This window comes from Eptatretus burgeri, chromosome 16 (assembly GCF_056783735.1).
Source record: "Eptatretus burgeri isolate ZD-2024b chromosome 16, Ebu_testis_v1, whole genome shotgun sequence".
NCBI lineage: Eukaryota > Metazoa > Chordata > Myxini > Myxiniformes > Myxinidae > Eptatretus > Eptatretus burgeri.
Window position 1 is genome coordinate 25720620 of NC_140976.1, and position 27556 is coordinate 25748175.

Sequence of the window (27556 nt, forward strand, 5' to 3'; positions counted from 1 at the left end):
AAGATGATGCTGTGTGGGATTACTCACAAAGTAATGGTTATCAACTCTTTGAAAAAGGACATGTTTATGATGTGAAAAACACAAAGCTTGTGCCAGCGATATTTCTGTGAGCGGCAGATGTTTTGTGAGGAAGACGCCATATCTGGTGCATCTTAACAGCGATGGGAAGGTTATATCTGAGGCTTGTGACTGCACAGTAGGTTTAAAATCAACTTTTAAAATTATTATATTTACCTATGAGTGCTGTTATAAATATATTGTTTGTTCCGTTCCAGGGCCACGTAAGAGGAATTATAATCGATTTTTGCATCTCTTGCTTAAAGGAGAACTGCGTGTGTGCGTGCCTGCTTACGTATGTGTGTTTGTTTTATTGTTATCTACTACCACCGCTCACTTGTATTAACAGGAAATTCTCAGAACTCATCACCTCTCATCCATGTATATGTCTCATATTTTCTATACTAGTACACCCGTTCTCTATAGGAGAGGCAGGAAGAGTTGTGTTATTACCATCTCGGGGTATATAGATTACAGTATATCTTGGCTCGAAACCCCATGATAAGCTATTTATACATGCCAACATGGTGTTTGTCACAGGAGGAAGAAAACCCTTGTGGAGAGGGGATATTATTAGTATTAATATTCTTTTGTTATCACGTTAATATTATGCTGTTGTTATTGGTGGTGTTATTACTTTTGTTACGAGAAACAGTCTTGGAAAAATACCACGATAAGCTGTCTTTACACCTGAACATGGATTTTGGCCTAGGTGGAAAACCCCCCTTTGGGAGGGAGCAAATTAAGTTGCTCCAACCTCCATCGTGTGACCCTTAGTCCTGCTGTCAGGTTTGGTAGAGCTTGGATAAATAATGGCCGAATGTATCGCGGTCAAATAGACAACAAATTGTATATTTTCGTTTGGTTACCATGAGTCAGATTTGCATCCAGGAACACAAAATTATGGTTAATAATTTTGAAATTGCCACTCTTTCATTTAAATGCAGAAAATTGTGTTCAAACGACTATTTTGACACAGATATTTAGCCCAAGCGACGACGTGTTAAAAGCCATTTTGGGTGCCACCCCTTTTGAGTATTGCTATATCAGAACGCCATGTTTCGAGAACTCTCCATGTCTTGGCACGTTTATTATTTAAATTGTGTGTGAATGCTTCATCTTTTATAAAAGTTCTGATCTTCTTCTATGGGCATGTATTCTGAAGAAAAAAAAAACGTTTTTTATTAATATTATTTTTTAATGTTTTTGCTTGTGATGTTCTGAAATATTTAGCAACTGTAAACATTTTTTTTTAACCACAATACTTGACTCAGATTGGAATCGGGTCATATCGTCAAGTGTTGTGGTGTGGCAGCAACATTGTGCTGTTCTGCCTCGAGAGCATCCACCCGGTGTCGGTTATAGATTGCTTCCTCTCCCTGTGTTTAAATTGGAATTAGATAGGTCCTTGGAAGTTTTGGAGATAGAGGGGTATAGGGATGTTGGCAGGACTTTTATGAAGCTTGAGCATTGATCTTTGATTGTGTGGATGTGTACGGAGTGCTGTTGGTGGGGGTCTCATCAATGGGTGTTGTGTGTTTGATGTGTGTTTTTTTTATCCAAGCCATTGCCCCCTCCCCTGGAAAAATAAAAATAAAAACTACCAAAAAAACACAAGAAACACTTAATTAAAAAAAAAAAAACATTTTACATTTTCTGATATGATCTAGTGTTGATAAATTAGTGCGGTGTTGACGTGGCGCAGTGTTGACCCATGATGGGCTGAATGGCCTCCACCTGTGTCTAATTTCCTTGTGTTTTCCACCTTTCGACCATTCTTCACTGCACGAATTTACTTTCTCAGTTGTTGGATGTGTACGGAAGTATTTGCTGATGTTCCATTTACATGTGGCGTTCTAATGTGGAGAGCCATTTTGTGACGCATCGACTTTACTCTAAATGCTCAGTCACGCTGTCAATTGAGGACGATAACTATAATCATGAATATTTTCTTGTGTTGTCACACACAATAAGAAAGGGGCTTCGATAAATCGTTTGGAAGGTGTCGATCAACATTCTTGCTTCCTTTTCTCCGAAAGCATCTTCCTCCTTTCGCACATCTTTCAATATCGCCTGTGAGGCTTAACATACGATAAAACTGGGTTCTTCAGTTTGTGCTTGTCCTGCTCCATTCTGGCACCAAAATACACGTTTGGGGCTGACATGACATGTAAACACGGACACTGATTGGTCCATGGAGCCGATATCCCTTTCATTCTTCCATCCATCCATTGGGACCATACTCTGTGCAGAGCGTTGGTGCTGCCTAAGCAGTCTCCTTGGCTATTGGGCACAATCCTGGACAGGTCGCCACTCCGACACAGGATACCAGCAAGCCGGCACTCATTTTGCCGACCTCGGAAGGATGACAGGCAGAGTCAACCCCACCTGGTATTAATTCAACAGCCGAGTGGGATTTGAACTCAGGATCCTTTAATTCTTGCAGGAAATAAAATTGCCCCGTAAGCTATCACGGCAGTAGCTTTCACTACCTCTCGAGAATATCGTAAAATGTATCGTTCCGATGTAACTGATACTTGTAATATGTGTAAGAGCAATTTGTTTCACAATTGTCGTATTAGTTCTCGGTGTGACTTGGCTTTTAATCGGTGTGATATAAGAAGTGTCTTGGTTGGTAGATTGATTATAATCTGTTCTTGTGTTTCATTTTCACTGTATGGCCGATTTTTATATTGCATTGGTAATAATTATTATGTTTTCAAGCTTGTTCTTTTACAGTTTTATGCTGTTGCATGCACACGGTGTGAAGCCATTCTCCACGGCGAGCATTGCCAGGGGCTTGAAAACCCCACGAATGTGGGGCGTAGCCCAGGATAACTAAGCAGTGATGGTATAATTTATATTGTACATCGGCTGTTTTCCAGCACCTTCTCATGGCTTTGTGCAATGTTGTAATGGTGGAAAACAATACGTCTCCATGCTAAAGATTTAAATGCAATGATTTTGCTGATAAAAAAGGACGTGGGAGCAAAATTGAATCTACAAACTAATGCACACAAAGCTCGATGCTCCTACATAAGAATGCAAATGCTGAACAAGGGTCTCATGCGACACATGGGACATCTTGTATCTAACTTAACCGTGACTGCAAGCCTGGTTACAATAAACATGAGGGCAGGGAAAGTGGGATGCAAAAATAATTACAAAGTGTCCCAAAATGCAAAGCCTGTCCGTGTCTTTGTACTCGAACTACACTTGACAAAAGCGACAGTTAAAAGAAAATTGCAAATTTTATTAATTTGTGTTCTCCAACATCTCAAAATAAAGATTTGTTGAAGATTTTATGACATAAGCTCAATTGGTGAGAATGTTACGGCCGGACTCGTTGCTTGTTGACACTGAATGTCAACGGTAAACAAGGATTTTGATTAAAACATTTATGGCTGGTCTCCCACTTCAACTATGACGTCATCCTTATAATCCTTAATTCCCCATTAGAAGCAGAACGTGATGTGCCACGTTTCAAATTTTTCCGATCATCGGTTTCAGATGTATGTATGTATATATATATATATATATATATATATATATATATATATATATATATATATATATATATATATATATATATATATATATATTTATTTTGGCGTTTCATTCAAGATGGCTGCCATACCATGTGACCTACGACACCACAATTATCATTAAAATATTTTCCATAGTGGGTTGCACCTACCCTGAAAAATTTGTCAATCGAACAAATGGTTGCTGAGAAAAAAAATGTTTAAAAAAATAATCGGGCAAAAAAAAAAAAGGGTCGAAGAATAACAAAAATAGGACCACGAGTCCTGAAGCTCACCTGGATCAGGAGCAACAGTCACTCAAACCACTCGCAGACCCCCTTAGATCCTGATTGTTATTTTTTTTCTTAATGCTCTGACCAAGCTTTGATACATCATGGGTGATGAAGGTTGTGGTGAAGTTTCATCGAAATCATATGTGTAGTTTCGGCGATGAGGGCAAAAACCTATTTTTGGGGTGTCAAAACTGCCTCCCTGCAGAACCCCTTCTTGAGCGCAGATTTTGATATGGTCAACAAACCTTTGTTCAGCATCAGATATGAAGCTTGTGGTCAAATGTCATCAAAATCGTGTGTTTGGTTCAAACGATAATGACTGCTGTTTGCAGACTCACTGACTCACTTACGGATAATGCTCAATCGCATGAGCTCACTGGACTAAAGTCCACGTGACATAATAATAATAATAATTATTATAATTAATGAAAAATATGTTTTAGAAATTATTAATTTGTTTTCTCCTTATTCTCAAAATAAAGCGTTGTTGAAAATTTGATGACAAAAACTCAAATGGTAAAAAAGTTACGGCCCGGACAGACACACACAGAAACACAGAAGTGATTGCAAAACCCCGTCTTCTGCTTCGTGAGGGACGGGCTGATGAAAAAAATGGGTAGAAGAGGGTGACTATGGTGGTATCTGGCGTTGGTGTCGGCAAGGCGTGCGGACACAGAGTTTGCCTTCCCCGCATGCATTACACCACTTAGTACGGTACGACACTCTCAACTGCATATTTCATTCTCCTTACATCACTAGAGAGCCTCCCAAACTGTACTGCATTGTAGTTTCCACTGCCTATCCTGCCGTCGTCTTCACTCGCCATAATACCCCTCCAACTACTGTGCACGACCTTGTTTGCTCCACGACTGGATCTTTTACAATCCACCCACAGGACAACGTCTTGTTTGCTTCCTTTCCTGTCTTAAATTTATAGCAATTAAGCGACAAGTTAATCCACTGGGAAGATTAAAGAATGGGTTTCTGCTGACCCGATTCGGTCACCTGAGCTCACATTTTAAAAAGCTCAGCTTTGGAAGTGTTACCAGCTGCTGCCCAGAGGTGCATTATAATCTTTTAAGTATCAAAGAAAACCTCTTATAGCTGTCAATCAGTTTGCCTAGACATGTACTGTTGTGGTGACCAAACAATTCCAGCCCATGTCATGGGAGCATTTTCTGCTTTATTGATAAAGAGCTTCTTTGTTGTTGTTTTTTGTAATATTTGCTTTTATTGAAGAAAGGGAAATGAGATTGTCTGAAATGGGTCAACCTGTGCATTGAATTAGAGGAGGCTTTTGCTGAGATATATCTTGCACGTTTGCCAGATCAAGGTGGAAATTACATTTGTACGAGCATCAAATGCTATTGCAGGATAATTTGCGGGTTTAACTGCAAACCCACAAGTAAAGAAAAATGTGAATGTCAAGCAGTTGGATTTGTGGCATTGAAGTTCGAAGTGGCCTTCTGGAAAAAAACAAAACAGACACCCCCAAAAAACAAACAATCCCATTGAGAGGTCGATGCAATAAAGGGACTAGCTTTGTCCGTTTTCCTCGAGGATGAAGCAACAGATGGAGTAAGGGACTGCCTGTGTATTGCCTGGTCTTTTCTCCTCCCAATGGCACTGATACCTCAATCAGGAGGGAGTCTAAGATTCATGTCGTCCCTCACTGCGCTGTCCGCTGTGAACGGCAGGAGTGTGAAATTGAGGGGAACAAGCAGGGTGATTTGCGGGGGCTTTATCCACGCAACTCCCCGGTGACATGCAGTTCGCAGGTTGGCTAATTAAGATAACAAGACAGTGCGGACGTGATAATTGCCCTTCACCCCTGCACTGGGTCATGTCGCTAACGAGCAACGGAAGTGACTGAGCCGTGTCCTGTGGGATTTCTTTGCGTGGATATTATTATTATTATTTTTTCTTTGGGCTGGCTAATGAAAGGTTGTAGCCTTGCATCAGCACTCTGGGGATTTGGGCCTTTTTCACTCTGTCGTGGCGCCAATGGGGTGCCCAAGACGCGCTCAACCATCCAGGAGTATTGGGAACATCCGTGCTGTGTGGTTGTTTACTGCCATCCAAACGGGCTGCCTCGTAAAGCCGCACTTTGCTTCCTTCAGCAGAAAAACAACTTGCTGTGAAGGCAAAGTTGCTTACTTTGGTGTTTTTTATGCATATTTGCTATTATAATTTGCCTTTTGAAATGGGAAGAGGGAAAAAAGAAAGCCCCATTGCCATCCCCTGAGCTAAAAACTTAGTGACATTTTTCCCTTATTAAACATCCCTCCTCTCCCTGCCACAATGACTCACACTTTTCACAACTCGTCTGTTTCTACTTGCCAGATGAAAGGACCACCGCGACCTCGAGTGGAGGACAGCGGAGGCGGCGACGCCAATGGTCTGTCCGGATCTGGTTCAAGAGGTCCTTCTTGTGAGGTAAGCTCACCGCTGCTCATTGCCCGCTGACTCCCGGCACAGTGTATCAGACAGCTTGAGAAAAAGAGTGAGAGTATGCAATGAGCGAGCGGGATTGTGCAAATTGGAGAAATGGGCAGCTAGTGGAGCCTTGCTGATTAAATGGCTCAATTTAAATTGTGGTTTGTCTTGCCTGTCTGTGGCCGATAATGAAACATCGTGTTTGGATTATACACGGTGTTCATCGTGCGAGGAAGAATGATTTTTTTAGAAACGTTTGTATCTTTTCTGATCTGTGTGGCTCCACAGATAAACATTTGTCACTGATCTCTCAGAACTCTGATGTAACCACCTGTTCCATCAATAGTTTTTTTACCATGTACTTTCTGCAGAGCTTGTGTATGCCCGATTGTCATGTTGTTGTTGTACTGTTTAACGATTAGGACCATAATTGAAAGTAAAACGAAGGCTGCTTTTTGCGCTGACCCGGCGTTTACACCAAAGCGAAAAATGTCATGCCAGTCATTCATTAAATCGAAATGGTATGCCGCACACAGTAACTCGATGCATCTCTCGCAGAGCCGGTGAAATATTCCTTGGCTCCATGAATTATTCATCATGGTTAAAGAAAGCAATTTTGAAAATTCATCGCGGTTACGTTTCTGAGCAAAGCATCGACGTAAGAAGAAGCCATTGTCAAAATGAAAAACGGGTTAATTCATAACAACATTGACCAGTCACCACCCCAACCCCACCTTCCCATCCACCCCCCTCCCCCAACGACCACCACCACCACTTCTTTCACCTCTGGCTTTTTTGCTCCACTTGTTTCCTTACTTACTGTTGCAATGTTCAAGCAAAGAGGAAGATAGTATAAATTCATGTAATTTGTATGGTCGGGAAGAAGGCCATTCTGACTATTTCAAACACATGTGAGATCAGTTTGGATGAGCATGGGAGTAATCAGAAAACAAAAAACAAACTTTTTGTTTTTAAATCCTTTCATTAAATGGCCAGTCTTTTGAGCATTTTTAGATCGTGATGTAAGGACTTTATGTTTTTTTTTAACTTTTCCATTTCTCCAGCTGAGTGGGACCGCAGCCGATTGCACGTTGCAAATCAGCACTCTGCTAAAGCTTCCTCAACCAGCCGTGCGCGCGCTTTCCCCGCTCGCTGACCCTACCACCCGCACACAGCACCTTGTCTGCAATAATGTTTTTTGCTTAATAAATTGCTTGGATCACCTTTATTGCCAGTTAAGCAACTGTGACAGCTCGCTGGATCCGCTTAATTAAAGGCAGCTGAGCCCATACCGCCATAATTCTGCAGGGCTGCATTGTGAAGACCTTGTGCAGCCGTGTAGGCGAGGTATTGTACAGGGCCTTCTGTATCAGTATGATGTTGCTCGTGCACATTTGTCATGCTTACCCCATTGCCGCTTGCCATGTTTTGTTTGGCTGATCACTATAATCCGTATGCATATACTGCCTGGCGTTTATGATGCTTTAATGACTTGCGTTAGTGGGGTGTTGTATTCACAGTGGGAATTTAAAAACATTGAGCATTATGTTTGAGATGTTGGATTCATGTTGCAGCTTGCATGAATAACATTATAACAAGGACAGGAGGGGGAAACATTAATTTTTTGAGAATAATGTATAGTTTTGGAATCATGAACTGATTAGCTCGGCACATAGATTTTGAATCTGGGTTTTCATTGTAATGAGTGAGTGAGTGACACAACATACACCGATGATATCAGCGTGGACACACATGAGTGTTTGCTCCATAAAGGGTCAAAGCCCAAAGTTATCTTGTCGTTAAAGTGGAATATGCCTTGTTCTCATGTTCAAACAAATTCTGCGACACCAATACCTATGAACTAACTGCCAGAGTTCCTTGTCAGAGAATCTTCCTCAATATCATTGTCTCAACTCATTCTGAACAATCCTTCCCTGAGTTGCCCTCCAAATCCCAAACTGTTGGCTTCTTCTGTTGGGAACATCGGGATAACTGGGCTTAAATGGCTTCACTTGGTTTGATAATTAATGCATTGTTTAATCAGGAAAAAATGGAAACTTTGTTGAATCTTTTGAAAGGGTTCAACAGAGTTTGGAATCCACACAAATTGTGAGATGTGATTTAGGTACAGTGAAAGCTTCTTATCTTGAAAGTAATATTGGCCAATCATACTCTTTATTATTGCTTCAACTAGCCCCCAACCCCCCCCCTCCCACCCTCCCCACCCCCCCAAACCTCCAATTTACTCCTCCATATGATAAAATAGAAATTGGACCACTGGACCTGTAGCTTATCTGGGCTCTGGCCTAATGTTAAAACCCAAATTTGGTAGCATTCTGACTGGTGGGTCTGGAGAAAAAGATTGTTGAAGGAATTTACGTGATTTCCCCCAAAATTGACGATTGGCCATTTTGACACACTTCTGGTCATGTGATCAGCATGACCAGCAATTTAACATCCCTACCTTGGCCTAATGTTGTCACCCAAATTTGGTGGCATTCTGACTTTTGGGTCTGGAAAAGATTTTTGAAGAAATTTCCGAAGTCGTCCATTTTGATGTACTTAAAGTCGCGTGACTGGAACAAGCTTTGTAATCCCCATTACCAGTCAGGAGAGGAACGTTGCTGCCAAATTTCAGCTGGATCGGCCCAGCGGTTAGGCTGGAAAAGTCAAAATAGGGGATGGATGGACGAACAGTGCACGATGACGATACCTTATCTGGAATTTAAATTCCAGATAAGCTAATAAACAGTAAATGCACACAAGGGTTGGTGGTCTTTCTGTCTTCGACTACTTCCTGTCTTCTACTTCTTTTTACGACAATTTCTGCAGAGTACACACAGTCTGACTGCATCCCTTTTCTGGTGAAACTCCCAGAATTCAGACTCACTGCTCACTTCCACTCATTTGTTCATCTTTTTCCCACTTGTGGAACCAACTTCCCCTGTCTGTTCAATCCAATTTTTCCCATATTTACATATGTGTTATATATATATATATATATATATATATATATATATATATATATATATATATATATATATATATATATATATATATATATATATATATATATATATATATATATATATATATATATATATATATATTGCCTTCAGAAAGTATTCATACCCCTCAACTTTTTCACATTTTGTTGTTACAGCCGGAATTTAAAATGGATTAAGTTTAAAACAATTTTTTCACCGATCTACACAAAATACCCCATCATGACAAAGTGAAAACATGTTTTTCGAAATTTTTACAAATTAGTTAAAAATGAAAAGCTAAAATCTGAAAAAAGCTGAAAAGCACTGGATATGATGCTTTTCATTCTGACCGATCCACCAACGAAGATTCATTGCCAAGACGTATTGGTTCACATACAATTGTTCCTTTGCCTGGCAAGATTTTTCCTATTGCTTATTTTGCCAACTGGCACTCCTCATAAAAAATGACGGTAAATAGACACCCTATTTTTTGAAGGACTACCATTTGAAAAATAATCGGTTTGCTGGTTTGTGCTGTGGAGCCTCGCGTTATAGACACACACACACACACACACACACACACACACACACACACACACACACACACACACACACACACACACACACACACACACGGAAAACCCGATAAACTTCTCACAATGCTCTTGTTTGACCACACCTCCTGAGCCACACAATATTTTTCGTAAGCCACGCCCACTTTCCTACGCCACTCCCACTTTAAATAATAAATAATTGGAGGTGGTTTGTGGGTCGTGGAATCATTTTCGGGAAATAAATAAATAATTGGAGGTGGTGTGTGGATCGTGGAATCGTTTTCGATAAATAAATAATTGGATGTGGTTTGTGAATCGTGGAATCGTTTTCGGTAAATAAATAAATAATTGGAGGTGGTGTGTCGTGGAATCGTTTTTGGTAAATAAATAAATAATTGGAGGTGGAGTGTGGGTCGTGTAATCGTTTTTGGTAAATAAATAAAGAATTGACGGTGATGTGTGGATCGTGGAATCGTTTTCGGTGATTAAATAAATAATTGGAGGTGGTGTGTGGGTGGGGAATCGTTTTCGGTAAATAAAAAATAATTGGAGGTGGTGTGTGTGTCGTGGAATTGTTTTCGGTAAATAAATAAATAATTGGAGGTGGTGTGTGGGTGCGGAATCGTTTTCGGTAAATAAATAATTGGAGGTGGTGTGTGGCTCGTGGAATCGTTTTTGGTAAATAATAAATAATTGGAGATGGTGTGTGTGTCGTGGAATCGTTTTCGGTAAATAATTAAATAATTGGAGGTGGTGTGTGGGTGGGGAATCGTTTTCAGTATCTAAATAAATAATTGAAGGTGGTGTGTGGATCGTGGAATCGTTTTCGGTAAATAAATAAATAATTGGAGGTGGTGTGTCGTGGAATCGTTTTTGGTAAATAAATAAATAATTGGAGGTGGAGTGTGGGTCGTGTAATCGTTTTTGGTAAATAAATAAAGAATTGACGGTGATGTGTGGATCGTGGAATCGTTTTCGGTGAATAAATAAATAATTGGAGGTGGTGTGTGGGTGGGGAATCGTTTTCGGTAAATAAAAAAATAATTGGAGGTGGTGTGTGTGTCGTGGAATTGTTTTCGGTAAATAAATAAATAATTGGAGGTGGTGTGTGGGTGCGGTATCGTTTTCGGTAAATAAATAATTGGAGGTGGTGTGTGGCTCGTGGAATCGTTTTTGGTAAATAATAAATAATTGGAGGGTGTGTGGGTGGGGAATCGTTTTCGGTAAATAAATAAATAATTGGAGATGGTGTGTGTGTCATGGAATCGTTTTCGGTAAATAATTAAATAATTGGAGGTGGTGTGTGGGTGGGGAATCGTTTTCAGTATCGAAATAAATAATTGAAGGTGGTGTGTGGATCGTGGAATCGTTTATGGTAAATAAATAAATAATTGGAGGTGGTGTGTGGTTGGGGAATCGTTTTTGGTAAATAAATAAAGAATTGACGGTGATGTGTGGATCGTGGAATCGTTTACGGTAAATAAATAAATAATTGGAGGTGGTGTGTGGGTCGTGGAATCGTTTTCGGTAAATAAATAAACATATTAATAGAAATCCACAAAGACAGAAATGCCGGTGATTCCATTTATTTTGGATCCTTTTCACTTTGGTCAATAACGTTTGGATCGAGGAGAGATCGAAGGTGGAACGATGGTGTAGTTCCTTACAAACACTGTATACACACCTTAAATGACGGGAAATAGACACCCGATTTTTGAAGGATTACCATTTGAAAAATTAAACCTCAATCAAAAATCGGCTTGAGTAAATTTTATAAATATCTCGAAGTGTTTAATTCCGAAGTCTCGTTTCTCTGCATTCAAAACTGAAGGACAAGTATTGAAAATACAGTACGCGGTTTTTCGGCCGCTGCACAGCAACGGGTGGTTGCTAGCAATGAAATTCAAACGTGCATATTCCCAGTGTATATTCCACCTGTTGGCAAAGTTTCATCGAAATCGGTTCGCTGGTTCGTGCTGTGGAGCCTCGCGGTGCGCGCACACACACACACACACACACACACACACACACACACACACACACACACACACACACACACACACACACACACACACACACACACACACGCGCGCGCGCAGACAGCCGGAAAACCCGATAATAAGGGATATTTCATATATAGCGAATCCAATATATATATATATATATATATATATATATATATATATATATATATATATATATATATATATATATTTATTTATATTTATATATGTTTATATATACATATATTTGTATAAAAACATATATATATATATATTTATAGATATATATATATATATATATATATATATATATATATATTTTTTTTTTTTTTTTTTATCTATACTTAACAAACAGGAATAATTATCTGTGTGGGGTTAACTCAACCTGGGACTTCAACCCATGGACCTCACAGCGACAGCCCAATGAGCTATTGAGTCTTCAGGATCACCTCAGAAATTTCTCACACTAAGGCCTAGGTCACATTTGCCACGGCAGCCGTGGGGTCTCCAAAATCTACGGCCACTAGCAAATATAGGGTGGCCGCAGTATTTCCACGGTCACACAATGTAGCAGTCACATTTGTTTTTATTTTTTGGGTAGCTGCACGGCGTATTTATAAATTGTGGAGACCGAAAACGTGGGGGTGCCGTACGGTCTTTGATTTGATGTCGCACGGTGACCTTAGGGCGTCCCTGCGGCGGCCATTGAATTTTCAAGGCAGACGTAAGGTGCCCGCAAGGCGAACGTGCAGCCAGACGGACGGTAACGAGTGGGTTTTTTTTTTTTTTACCAGTTCTTTTTTTTCGGCTTGTCGAATTGCTACGGCGAACGTAGAAATGAAAAAAGTTATAACTCCGCGTTATAATTCCATGGCGACCTTACGGCCTGTAAAATATAGCCAAACGGCGTAGGGCCACCCTGAGGCCACCGCAGAAACTCTGTGGCCGCCGCACGTTTCTGTCAATTCAGAGGGCGTACGGCCGCCGTATCCTCGCCGTAGAGTAAATGTGACTTAGGCCTAACACTGCAAGGTTTATAATAGCCAACGTCTGTGTGTGTGTGTGTGTGTTTTTGTGTGTGTGTGTGTGTGTGTGTGTGTGTGTGTGTGTGTGTGTGTGTGTGTGTGTGTGTGTGTGTGTGTGTGTGTGTGTGTGTGTGTGTGTGTGTGTGTGTGTGTGTGTGTGTGTGTGTGTGTGTGTTAGAAATAAACCTCATATCGAAATTTAATGAACAGGTACAAATTCCTGCATGGGGTTGGAGTGAAAGAATTCTGACCCAACCTGGGACTCAAACCCAAGGACCTCGTCACTTATGCGGTGACAGCCCACTGGACTATTGAGTTTTTGCCATATCCACAGAAATGTCTCACACTAAAAGTGCAAGCTCCATAATGGCCGATGTCTAACGTGCCTGCTTGGCAGACCCTGAATTGTGTGTGTTGCTGTAAGTGTTGGTGTATTTGAGATAAATGTCATGTAGAAATTTAACAAACAGAAATAAATTACTGTGTTGGGCTGGTGTGATAAATTCCCTCAATTCCCCCACCCAAAGCCCCCAAAATCCTCCCCCCCCCACCCCCCAATTTTTTTTTACCTTATTTGTATAAATTGAATTCCATTTTTTTCTTCTTTCCTTGTTTTCCCTTCCACTTTTGTGACAGAGTTTGCTCATGTGTCCATCTTGTTCACCCTCTGTGTCCTACTCCCCCTGCTCTTATTCTTTCCCCATGTCCTTTCTTCCTCCAGGTTTACCTCTATTTTGTCCCTCTACCCTGCTGTCGGTGTGACACCCTCACCATCCTTCTCCATTGTTACTTTCGTTCTGTTATGTCCTGGGATGTTCTGTGTTCTAGTTCCTTTGTGAGCCTGGACTCTTTCTACAACAACAAACAAGAGCAAAATCGATGGCACCATCACAAATCCCCATGCTTCCCACCTCAAACAAAGTTGAAAGATGGCAAAAAGTTCCACCAGGATTGACCCAATATCAAATTTTCAGTTTAACTTTTTTTTTTGTTTTGACCCGTGACCCTAACTCCCCACCCCCTGGGGCATAAACCTGGAGCTAAATCCAAAAAAATTGTTACATATTTCATGCATCCCCAATGTTGATTGCATATGCAATGTTTCATTAAAAAATGGATTAAATATGTGGCCATAATTGCATTTTTTGGAATTCATAATAATAAAAATAATAATTTTTATTTACATCGCACTTTTCAAATAAAAATAAATCTTAAAGTGCTGAGCAAAGGAAAAATCAGTTGGTCAAGACAAATAAATAAATAAATAAATGTGAGAAGAATCAAAGCTGAGTATTTGACCTTTTGATCCCACCTTCAAGGGGGTGGAGCCAAAAATGATACTGCTCTTGCACCTTCGTGCCATGTGATGATCATAACTACCAATTTGGTGAATTTCTGCTCAACTGTGTACGAGATAGCCTGGCAGACGGACAGACAGACAGACAGACAGACGGAGCTGATTACTCCCCCCCCCCTTTTTTTTTTCAAAAAGCATAAATAACGTTTTTGATGCACCAACATCGAATTAGAAAAAAACGTTAAATGTATTCATGGATAGATGCACCAATTAAATCAAATCTGGCGATGTGAGATCAGGACCTGACAGTTCAGAATGAATAATACCCTGAGGCTGATGGTTGTCGAAGAAATTAGTGATGATTCTTGTGACCAACAAGTTGACTGCTGCATGTGCTAAATCAAAATTTGAAGATGCACAAGCACGTAACCACGCTAGGATATTTTCCAAGCATTTAACTAATCCATGACCTGAAACTTGCATTCACAATTTGTGAATCTATTTTGTGATTACATGTCAATATCGCACTTGTATCTGTATGTGCGTTAGCCTGTTTGGCATTCCATATGAACACTTGCTCGTGATCCCATATTAATGTCCCGTTATTTGTTGATTTGTCCATTGGGTGCTATTGTCCTTGTCATTCACATGAAGTATACACTCTCTGCCATAAAATAACAAACATGGGCTTGTCACTAATTTGATTCATTGATGAGATGTCATGGGATACAAATGAGGTGCAAACCTCTAACAGATGTAAATGCTGAATAATGACATGTCCATTTCCTTGTGTTCTAATCACACAATGCTGCATTGTGGTGAATGTTTCCACATAAGCATCTAACGTGGAAGTATCACTGTAAACACCGAGTATCTCTACCTCTGGCAGCAATCACTACATTTCACCTTCGTCGCATTGACCGTATGAGCACTCGAATCTGAGCTTGGGGAATGACATTCCACACCCAAATCAGGTCCTGTTCCAGATCATTATAGGTCTGTGGCTGTCTTGGCAAAGTTCATATTCGATGTTCAATGATATCCCAGAGATATTCAATCGGATTTAAATCTGACGAGAAGGCAGGCCATTGTGTCATGACATTAACGTTGGCATTGACAAGAACGTTCCTTGTTTGAATGCCCTGTGAGCAAGAGGAGCATTATCATGCATAAAGGTGATTTCTGGACCATGTTGTTGAAAGGATTGCAACATGTGTTGCTGTAACATCTCATTAATTTATCTATTTGTCATCAGATTGCCATGGATACAGATCAGGTTTGTGTGGAAGGTTTCAGCAATACCACCCGACATCCTGACACTTGTATGTATAAAACTTGCAGCTTCCTGGACACAGACCGTGGCATATCGCTCATTGCGTCTTCTGTACACCCATGCATAGCCCCCTTGCCCTCTCAAGAAGAAACCTGGATTCATCACTGAACATAACGCCTGCCCATTGCTTCCGTGTCCATTGCACTTGCTGATTTGACTACTGCAAGCATGCTTCGATGGAGTGGTGCAAGTCTTGGATGTTGAACAGGACAACAAGCTTTGACCTGTCCTGCATCACGGAGATGCCCAAAGACGGTGGTGACATTTATCCTGTGAAGTCCATGGAGTGTGTTTATCATACTCTGAGCATAAACCGATTGTTAGGATGGGTTGTGCGAATGTTTCTGTCCTGAGTTGGAGTCATTATCCTGGGATGCCCACTTCTTGACATATCTCTTGTTAATCCAGTGGCTTGATAATGTCTTCTGAGATCATAAACAGTTCCTCTTCACATTGAAGAGCCTTTCCTAATGGCTCATGGAATACCCTGCTTGAAGTTGTCCAATTATTTCATTCCTCTCATTTTAAATGTGCATTTCAATAAAAACAGACATCATTAAAGCTTTTCGACTTGCACTCCTCGGGATAAAACCGTAAGCAGATGATGAAGAAGCACAAAACTCTCGTTTATAAAGCTACAATGTGATGTCCTCAACGTTGATTGGCTGAGAGAAAGAAAGGACGACATTACCTGATTGGTGGAACCATGGACCATCATGAATAATGAGTAGGAGGAGGTGAACCATCATGAATAATGAGTAGGCGGAGATGAATCACCAAAGTACCGGCAGAAACATTATGCTAATTAGCTGAGGGGTAGTGGGTGGTGGTATTCATGATGACTCAATGTTGACTGTGGTAGAGTTGTCACACAGTCAAGCCATCATAGTCAGAATAGATAAATGATTATGATGACTATGATGGCTTGACTGTGTGACAACTCTACCACAGTCAACATTGAGTCATCATGAATACCACCACCCACTACCCCTCAGCTAATTAGCATAATGTTTCTGCCGGTACTTTGGTGATTCACCTCCTCCTACTCATTATTCATGATGGTCCATGGTTCCACCAATCAGGTAATCTCGTCCTTTCTTTCTCTCAGCCAATCAACGTTGAGGACATCACATTGTAGCTTTATAAACGAGAGTTTTGTGCTTCTTCTTCATCTGCTTATCCCGAGGAGTGCAAGTCGAAAAGCTTTGAAAATGTCTTTTTTTATTGAAATGCACATTTACATTTTGTTGGACTCATAAAATATTTGCTCTCATTTTTTGATAGACATGCCATTATCATGGATTGTTTACGAATGTAATCAGTGTGTGTTTTTTGGATGATCCACACGCTGGTGTCTTGGCATGACTGTTTCAAATTTTCTCAGAATGCCACTTGTCACCTCCAAAGCCTTATGGTGCACAAGTTCCTCTTGCTGAATGATTATTGCAAGAGGCAACGAAAATGGCACTCAGTAGAGCGCATACCTCTGCCAGGCTGAACAGTTTATGTTTTGTCCACCACTGATAAACCAGATCTGCATCCAGACCTTAACCAAAAGCTAATCGGCTTGTTCTTGTCACCTACTGAACTGATCCCCCGAGTTTTGGCACAACCCATCCACTTTTTGAAATACCATGCGACATATCGTTTTTTGGTGCCATAATCTCTCAATGGTGAAGAATCACTTTAGAAATTCTAATTTCCAGATCCAGATCTTCACCAGAATCGAATCAATTCTTCCTTGTCACACATCCAAACTGTCCACCAAGTTTCATCCGAATCCGCCCATAACTTTTTGAGATATCCTGTTCACAGACAAACAGGGGTGAAAACATAACCTCCGTCCACCTCCAGTGGCGGAGGTAATTGTGTTACACAGAAACTTGTGATCAGGTGTTCCGCGCTGCATCACTCGTGCCAAAAAAGCACTCGGAATGAGTGCTGGAACAGTCCTTCAACGGTTCCATTATCAATTCTACATGTTCGGTTTTTTTTTTAATGGAGGAGACGTAGAGTGAAGATGTTTCCTTAGATCCTTGTCCTCCGAATGATGGGCGCAAAGCCCTTCTGAAATTCTGTTGCTGCGAGAAGGGGAGAAATGGGCCATATTTATTTTTGTGGCGATGTCATTGGTGGACAAAACTGAAAATTGAGATCAATCATGTTTTTCATGCCCATGATTCTCTTTGACCGATTTAAAAAGACTACTCTCGCAATGTTCTGACAACGGAGAGCGTTTTCCTTATTTAAACCCCACATCTGCTGAGCATACACATCTTTAAACTCCTCTGACATTGTTTGTATATATATATATATATATATATATATATATATATATATATATATATATATATATATATATATATATATATATATATATATATATGATGTTTGCATCATGCTTGCAGTTTACAAAATGTATGGTGAAGAAACCCAGATGGTGGAGCTGTGCAATGCTTTCAGAATACACTGTTACGTTGTAGGAAACTCAAATGTCTCATGACTTATCGTAACCTGCACAAATATGGAGACACGCTTCAAAATGGTGCTGCTAGGATAGTGAAAGGGGCATGCAGAGAGGTGGAGTAGGGAGCAGGCGGAGAGGTGGATAGGGGAGGTGGATTGGGGAGCGGCCAGCGTAACATTTTGGGGAATTTAATGCACCCACCAGTCATGCATCCACATCATACATCGTTAAGAAGCTTAACATCTCTACTTTTAGATTAGGTATGATATGGAAGTGGGATGTGGTCAGGATTTCATCCAAACACCCATAAGTGTAGTGACCCTCAGCCTCACCAGTGAGCGACAAATGTACTTCTGTGATAGTATCAAATAATTTGAACTACTCAGAAATATTCCCAGAATGTGATTTGGTTGTATATGGCTCATGCGATGTTTCACAATTATTCACATTTATGGTAATTTATAAAATTAATGAACAGCTTTCATGTTTTGGCAAAATTCATCATATCATAGTACAGCAGGGTTTTGTACCATTAATCACTTTCTCAACCACGAATATAAGCAACTTAGGCCTATATTTAAGCAACTTATATTTAAGTTGCTTATACTAGCTCCCATTTACAGCACTATTTCATGGTTTTTATGAACAACAATGTGAGTTATGCACATAAACATCAAATAACGAAATGTTCCATTTGTTGTCGGTAGCATGAACCAATAAAATCCATGAGATCATTTCAGCTTTCAATACACATGTACAGTACATGCAAAATGGTTATCTCTTAACAAAACTAAAATTTAGAATACATGTACCACAAAATTACACATGTTTTGCCAACAAGCACATCATTTTAAATTAACAGAACTCTTAGCGATGAACACGGATGTGGTTCAGTTGCACGTATAAGCTCATACAGGAGTATGCACTTTGTGTAATTTGTTGCTTTATCCAGTTATTCGCTGTCTTCACTCTCACTGTGATGCGTATGACTATTTTTGCAGTCCTCATTCCCAGAACATGGGCACAGCTCGGTACAAGCTAGGTTTTGCTGTGACTACACATGCAACCGCTGCTGCAGATATTATTTTTTTCCTCCACAAGAGCAAATCAGATCCTCGAGTTCGAATACTTCTCATTCCATAGTTCCATTATAATATATTGGCACCAAGCTGTCACCTTCCCTCTTCGACCCATGATCTAATGGGGTACCAAGCTTCTGCATTTACAATATTTGAATTCATCCACATTGTGGTCTGCCATGATGCCTTCTTCGTGTGATGCTCAAAACTGTCTTCACATGGAGACAGCTTCAACAACCTGGCATTCTTTTGAGATGCCAATTTGACTATCAGTTCATTGAGGTTGTTGTGTTGTCCTTTTACCCATCCTTTCTGATCATACAATGCACCAACAAACTTTGTGGCAGCAGCTATTGCAGGTTTTTCATCCTGACCAATGATAGCTGTGAGGTCACTGAATTCCTTTGTTCTGTCTTGGAGCACCTCAAGGACTGATTTCTTCCCCATTCCAACTGAAGAAGTAGAATCACAGCCTGCCAACGCATGTGTCACAGGCAAGATTTATTTATTTATATTTATTTATTTATTTATTTATTTATTTATGTATGAGAGAGGTTATGGAAGTACTTCCAAAAAGAAGAGGATGTGGAAGTTGATTCCACAGATGGGGAAAAAGAGGAACAAATGAGTGGAGGTAAGCAGTGATCCTGGATTGAGGAAGTTTTACAAGAAGAGGGTTGATGGTGGACCGTGGAAGCCTTGCAGAAACCTGGTGGGGGTGGGGGGGGGACAAAGCATGGAAAGAACAGAGGGTGCCAGACAATAAAGGAGGTGCTAGAAGACTGAGAGATCACCGATCTGTCTGCGATGGTGAAGTGATCAGCCCATTAACTCAGCTTCATCATGAGAGATTCCAATGATCTTGAAAGTCTTGGTTTCCACAGCATTAACCTGAGCATGGTTTTAGGCAGGGGAGCCAGCCCAGAGGGGAGAGCAGTACTCCATCAAGCTGCAGATGAAGGCCTTGTCAGTGGATAGGAGTTCAGGTGTGCCGAGGAAGGACTTTGTACAGTGAAAAATGCCCAGTCGGCAGCTTGCTTTGGAGGCCAACTTTGAAATGTGGTTTGCCCAAGAAAGATGATGGCTGATAGTGGGACCCAGAAGTTTGAATGACTGAACCTCCTCAAGAGGATTGTTAAGAAAGTAGATGGGGGGGGGGGTGGGGTTCATGAGATAGTCCTTTTGGAGAAAGATAGTGAGAGTGTGACATTTTCAGGATTGAAAGACATATTCAAGTTCAGACATAATATATTTATATAAACATATATAAAAAGCCTGGCGTTGGCTTAGCGGTTAGGGTGGCTGGGTTGGGATCCGAGGGTTGGGATTTGGGATTGAGCCCAGTCGGCCACTGAATTAACATCAGTGGGGTTGATTCAGACTGTCATCCTTCTGAGGTCGGCGAAATGAGCACCAGTGTACTGTTTAGGGGCACTGCATCAGTGGCATAGCTGTGCCCCAACAAAATGATAGCTACCCGGCAGCTAAGCTGCCATATGCAAGAAGAAGAAGATTATAGTGTGTACAGTCTTGATGCCACTTGGTTTTGCATCCATAATGTGTGCATATGCAACAGCTGTGTAAGTTTTCTTGCATTCAGATAGCTTGTTATTGTAACCTCTTCAAAAAGGGACTCGTTAACTTGTGCTGTATACCAGATCCTTAGGCACAGGAAGAACCTCACGTGAAAGAATTGTCACAATGACCCTTGATGTGTCTGTCATAGATGTTGACACACCTGCCAGCCTGGAGCATGCAGATTTTGTTCGTGGTTTTCTCAAGGCTTGGTGGTTCCGGTCTCACCCTCAGCTTGTTAAAGTGCAGAGGTTGCATAAGTGGGTCTGTCTCAACTGTGAGAGGTAGTCTCTTTTCCTTGCAGCATTTGACAGGGATAGCACATTTGTGTTGATCTCCAGACATCTGTTGTTGAAACATTACTCTGGCCATGGAATGAAAGGTATCGTTGTCATCTATTGTTTCTGTGTTGATGTCTATGTTATCATCCCCTTCTTGGACGAAGCATCCTCCTTCTTTCACAGGGATGATTCCACTTGGAATGTGTACGCTCTGCTGGATTCTTTCCACTTCAACTTTTGGTGCACTAGTTATGAATCTCCAAACTTCATCATAGTCTGACATGTTACATTGTAAAATAGATTTTAAAAATCATTTTAAAACTTCTGTATGACTCACAAGGAAGCCATGCATCATGTCAACATGAGTTGGTATCGATTTCATCATCAGCTTCTATTTTCAAAACAGGATAAACTGCCGAAGATGAACATGATTTCCTGAGCAGAAATGACTTGCGAACTGAGTTTATGATTTAGTACAGGCCGATAAACATATTTTACTTTTCATATGATGCCCATACATGTTGTAAATAGGAGCTTTAAAATGGTTTCATGTCACCTTAAACTTTCCTGGCTATTGTAAAATGTGTGTCAAAGACACTGATATGCACCGATCAAAGACTCCAGTTTTACAGAAACCTGACCACCTGTGAACTCCACATCATGCCGAATCTGAAAGTAGAGATAATAAGCTTTCCAATGAAGTATGATATGGGTGCGTGACTTTCAGGTGCATTAAACTCCAGATTTAGAGACATTTTCCACAATGGCCGCTCCCATACTTTGGGAGGCAGAAAGGGGAGCACATGGGGAGGCGGATAGGGGAGCACATGTGGAGGTGGACAGGGGAGCACATGGGGAGGCGGATAGGGGAGCACGTGGGGAGGTGGATAGGGGAGCACATGGGGAGGTGGATAGGGGAGCACGTGGGGAGGCGGATAGGGGAGCACATGGGGAGGTGGATAGGGGAGCACGTGGGCAGGCGGGGCAGGGAGCACGTAGTGAGGTTGGAAGGATTGCAGAGTGGGGAGGGAGGGAGAGAATGGGGAGGGTGGGGGAAACAGAAAGAGGGGGGTGGAGCGAAAGAGAGAGGAGGAGGAGGCACAGAGAGAGAATGTGTGGGGTCACAGAGAGAGAGAGAAGGTGTGTGGGAGGCGGGAGAGAGAGAGAGAGAGAGAGAGAGAGAGAGAGAGAGAGAGAGAGAGAGAGAGAGAGAGAGAGAGAGAGAGAGAGATAGAGATAGAGATAGAGATAGAGATAGAGATAGAGATAGAGATAGAGATAGAGATAGAGATAGAGATAGAGATAGAGATAGATAGATTTGGACTTTTATAAATCATTCATAAACAAGGTTTAAAATACAGTTGAGCATAGAGCACAAATCAACAAATCATTTTTTTTTAATGAGAAAGGTAAAATTTAAGACATATATACGATATACATGGATATACGATTAAAATGAAGATTCCAGATCACCATGATATATTTTGAATAATGCACTTTTAAAACAGAATTTGTATTTAAAGAATTCCAAATTATCTACGTTGAAAAAAAAAATGCTAATACTGCTGTGCAGTCTCTGGGTTCCCAAGGAGTTTGGCATTTTCAAAATTCCCTTCGGCTATTAAAAAATTACGAAGTGCAGATTCCACAGTCTTTTTATGATCTAGTTGCAAACGAAGAATAAAAGTGCTTAAAGAAAAAGGAATATTCATGCGACCACACAATTGTGAGAGTCAAATAAAAAGTGGGCTCAGTCTTCCACAACCAATCTTCAGAAACCATACAAAAGGGACATGATGATGAATTTAAAATACTGAAACGGTACAATAGAACATTCGTCGGTAAAATGATGTGGATAATTCTCCATGAGATATCACCAGTCCGTTTCAAAATTGGTGAGACGTACATGGCAAGCCATTGCGGGCGAGAGCAACACCTCTATCTCTATCTCTATCTCTATCTCTATCTCTATCTCTATCTCTCTCGATCCAAACCTATTATATTTTTTGCACATGGAAGGATATCGAATTGCAACACAGAGGTGGCACAGACATTCTTTATGATGCTGGAAAGTGAATAGGAAGACAAAACAACCGTTTCTGTCAATGCAGCTGAAGTAATATTTAACTGAGGAAGGGGATTAACATGTATTGAAGGGTCAGTGCTATTGGGATCAAAATGAAGTCCCAGGCTTCTCGGGGCATGTAAAACTTCCTGGAAAATGTGGGAAACAGCTCGCACCGATCACATTACAACATTTGTAGCAATATGTCCTTCTGAGTGCCATGTTTCAATGTCATTGTTCCGGAGGTCTCGTGTTACACGTACACCAGAACTTATGAAGCATTGCACACAAGCATATAAATGATAAGTTATACAAGCCAAATAATTGTTTTCATAGCAGCATGGTGACACCGTCGCCATTACACACGACGATGCAAACGTCATCAGCATAGGTACAGAGTGCTGACAACACAGGAAATCTTGGTGAACGAGCACAAAGATAAATGAATTGGGGTTCAATATGGAGAGAATAGAGAATGCCCGTTAAAGGACACCCTTGGTGTAGTCTTCTCACTATCAGCAATGGTGCACATAAGCTATTATTGATGCTAACAATACGAAAAATATGACTGTGCAATCATGAGACGTGGGAAGTAAAAGTTGTTCCAAAACCGAACAGCTTTAAGATACAAAATAAATGTTCATGACTGATATTATCAAAAGCCATCCATAAGTCTCAAATTGATAGAAATGTTGTCATGAATACACATTTTAAAAATACAACAAGATTGATCAAAATGTTTATTTGTTTAAATAAGAAAAGGTTTTGTTTTACACGATACGATTTATGACTTTTGAGAACATTTTTAACCTGTACAGAGTCGAGAAATGGGTCACCATTTCCGTAAAGGCTGTAAATCCCCTTTTTTTTAGGAATGAGGCACAGTAAACGTTCTTGTGGAATGTACATAAAATCTGGCAGTGTTGGTCCAAGCTCATCGATTAATTTTTTTAATACAACACACTGCAGGTAAGCAATCGAGCCCAACGTTGTTAAGAGCTAGTAACAGTTAATTTAGAATAAAATCTTGTTCTAGTGAGAGTTGTTGCAATTCCTCTTTTGGGGTGGTGGGGAGGGGGATAAATTTTGGGTAAAATATATCATTGTCAACGTACAAGTACATCACTCTTTGTGGGAAAAGAAACATTCTTTAAAAAATCCCTAATAAAACATTTCAACAGTGTTGTTACCGACGTCACTGAAGGTCGACGGAGGTTATGATTTCACCTCTGTCTGTCTGTCTTTCTGTCTGTGAGCATGATATGTCCAAAAGTTATGGATGGATTTGGACGAAATTTGGTGGACAAGTTGTGTGTGTGTATGTGTGTGTGTGTGTGTGTGTGTGTGTGTGTGTGTGTGTGTGTGTGTGTGTGTGTGTGTGTGTGTGTGTGTGTGTGTGTGTGTGTGTGTGTGTGTGTGTGTGTGTCAAGGACGAATTTTGGTGAAGATATGGACCCAGATTCTAAAATTTTGAAGTAATTCTTCACCATTGAGAGATGGGGCCAAAAACAATTTATAGCATGAGATTTCAAAACGTTATGGACTGATTTGGATGAAACTTGATGGATGAGTTGGGTCGGTGACAGGAACAAGCCCATTCGATTTTGGTTAAGGTCCAGATCCAGATCCAGCCTATCAGTGGGATACAAAATGTAAATTATTCAGCCTGGTATACATTGTATAAACGTAACTGTTAATTTTCACACTCAGTACCACATTTAACTTTTGCTCATTTTGAGGCAATATCATACATATACTACTCTTTTCAAGGTAATCGCATCTTTCAATTTACCACTGACTGAGTTTATCAGCACCATTGTAATCTTTGATGCAATTGCACAAAACTTGCTTAATATGAACTTTTGAAATGACGTAATCCACCCCAGAATGCTTGGTGCGCACGACCAGAGCCCCTTTGCAGCAACGTTGATTGCGGCATGTGAATTTGTATCATGCATGTGAGACAAGGATTGTTTCCTAAAATGGCTCACAAAGCTTCTAAAAGAAGCTGAAATTCTCCTTGGGAACCCAGACACTGCATACAAGGTTTTAGTAGTACCTGAGAGAAAGCTACCCCAAAGGACTGAGATATATTGCAGCTTGCCCGAACTGCAGAAACTCCCGGCCATGTGGGCCAGTGTAAGGACTGAACTGTAGATAGCAACGTTCTACTCAAACCTCCGACTCTTGCTGCCAGTGAATGAGGTTTGAATCTTGTGGAAGTGCCTCCTATGAACATGACAGGCTTGGTGATATATTTAATGGAAGTGTGCAGTTGGAAAGACAATGCTGTGAGTCATGAAGAACAAAGTTATGACTACCAACTCTTCAACACAGGACATCTTCCTTGCGTGAAAACACACAAAGCTTGTGCTATCTATATTTATGTGGGAGCTGGATGTATCAGGCAGACTTCCCTGAGGGAGGCATCAAATCGGATTTGGGTGCTTTTTAATAGCGATGGGAAAGCCATATCTGGGGCTTGTGAATGCGCATGGTAAGTGTAAAACCAACTTTGAAAATTGTGTTATGTATTGTTAATCGTGTTGAGGAAGGGGGGCGGAGTTGTGGGGAGGGAAGTGGGAGCTGTGAGGGCTGTTGTAAGTATTTATTTGTTTGGTTCTGGTGCCACAAGAGAAATTATACGACTAGGTTGTGCGCACGTTATTCACTCCTGGAGTTCGCTTGAATTAACTGGAAATGGCAAGTACTCAACACCTCTCATCCAATGATATTCCTTGTATTTTCTATACTAGTACACCCGTAGTCTATGGAAGAGGCAGGAAGGTCACCTTTCTGTACAATATTTTTGTGAGTCCGATTTGTATCAAGCAACACAATGATTCTTGTTAATCGTTTTGAAATTGCTGCTCTTTCATTTGAAAATGATGTTAAAAAGATTATTTGACTTGGAGATATTGCGCAAGCAATGACAGGTTAAATTTGCCCTGGCTAGCAGAAGCAAGTCGCTGAAAACACACCCACAGCGCATGTGTGAAAGGCCTCATTTGGCATTCACATGTCATTTTGAAAGTCCCATATTGAGGCTGTCGTAAATAGCCAGATGGCTTTATTCAGGGTTTATTTTTTTACGAGCACCGGTTGTCATGCATACTGCTGGTCGGGTTTGTGTGCAAGACGAGTAAACGTGTATGTAAATATTTGATGAAAGATTTTGTTTCTTGTTTTACATTCCATACCGAGGTTATATTATTATTATTATTATTATTATTATTATTATTATTATTATTCTCTCACCAAAGGAGAGGCTATTGCATTGGGTCTGTTTGTCTGTTTGTCCATAGAGGATGTGCTAACGTCACCCACAATTGCCACCTAATGGGTAGGAAGTAGAATACGCTCTCTGTTTTTTTCCAACAGAGTTCCTCTATTAAGTACGAGCATGGCTACCTGGCGTTGCCCTGTCTATTTTTTCATGGGGGCCTAAAACACATCCCTACACCCACCCACTAAGACTAAGGGATTGGTTCAGGGAACATTTAATATAACCTTTCACATCGCTACAAAGGCTTTAGCATGATAGAGCGATTTTTAAAATAATCAAACATTTTTTTTGTTTAAAAAAACAATTTTCCCCTAAAACACTCCCCAACACTCACTGATGAACCTCTGAAAGTTTGATGAAGATCCCTTCAGTCACCCTTGAGAAAAATGGAGACACACACAAACGGCTCTCTAATAATAAAGATGTACAATTAGAATGTGAGTACGTCTATAAAGTACGTACAATTGGAATGTGAGTACGTCTATAAAGTATGTATGGTACAAATAGGATTTGAGTACATCTATAAAGTATGAACAGTACAATGCGAGTACATCTATAAAATACATGCAGTAAAATAACACAAAGCAAGTCTGAGCGAAGGTCTGCAATCTTTGATTGCTCATTCTAGTTATTTTTATTACTTGTGAAAATTTTAGAGTTTAGTAGGTTTTAGAGTTTAGTACTCTTCTCTGTTGTAAGTGTTTCATATTTTTGCTTTTTTAAAATTTCATTAAACTTATTATTTTTGTCTTGATTCCTTTTCAAGCATTAAGCAACTTGTGTATTTCCAATTGATTTATTTGAAGACCATTGTGTTGAATCTATTGTGCTCTCACTGCTGACATTGGGGTGGGGACTTGCCACTCCAAGTTGCAAGTCCTGACCATCTCGGTTGCGAGGATGCAGTGTCAGGTTCGGCGCGAAGCACCAGTTTGGAGCCACAAGAGAGGGTGCGAGTTACTGGAGGCAGAGTGGCTGAGAGTTTATGGCTAATTGCCAGCGACTATGGACCATTTGATAGGTGCATTCCGACGTTGAATCACTGGTTTCCCCCAGTTGTTCCAAGCAAAATACTTTGGATCTCCGATGGCGTGTTCATCAGGAGTGATCTGATTCACTGGTCGAAATGTCGCGAACACAATCATGACCGTCTGTTAATGATCAGTTAATCAGCCGTTCCATCTGGGCTTTCCTCCCCCATGCCTTCGTGGGCTCTTCCAGCAATGCAGCGAAGTCTGATCTCGCGGAAATTTCACCCACGTCACACTCTCGATGAACGGATGCTTTTTCACTT

At 40.7% G+C, this 27556-nt stretch overlaps 1 protein-coding gene across 10 annotated transcripts in view; it reads left to right on the forward strand.

Moving 5' to 3' along the window:
* The window catches only part of LOC147010737 (autism susceptibility gene 2 protein homolog), a 473526-nt gene that overhangs the window by 225810 nt on the left and 220160 nt on the right, over positions 1-27556 (forward strand). For 8 of the 10 annotated variants that reach the window (XM_085859271.1, XM_085859277.1, XM_085859269.1 and 5 more), the window contains one exon: positions 6218-6310. The exons of the other annotated variants lie outside the window; for them this stretch is intronic. In XM_085859271.1, coding sequence (XP_085715397.1) covers positions 6218-6310 — 93 coding nt within the window. The remainder of the gene's footprint in view (positions 1-6217; positions 6311-27556) is intronic. 10 annotated transcript variants of the gene reach the window in all.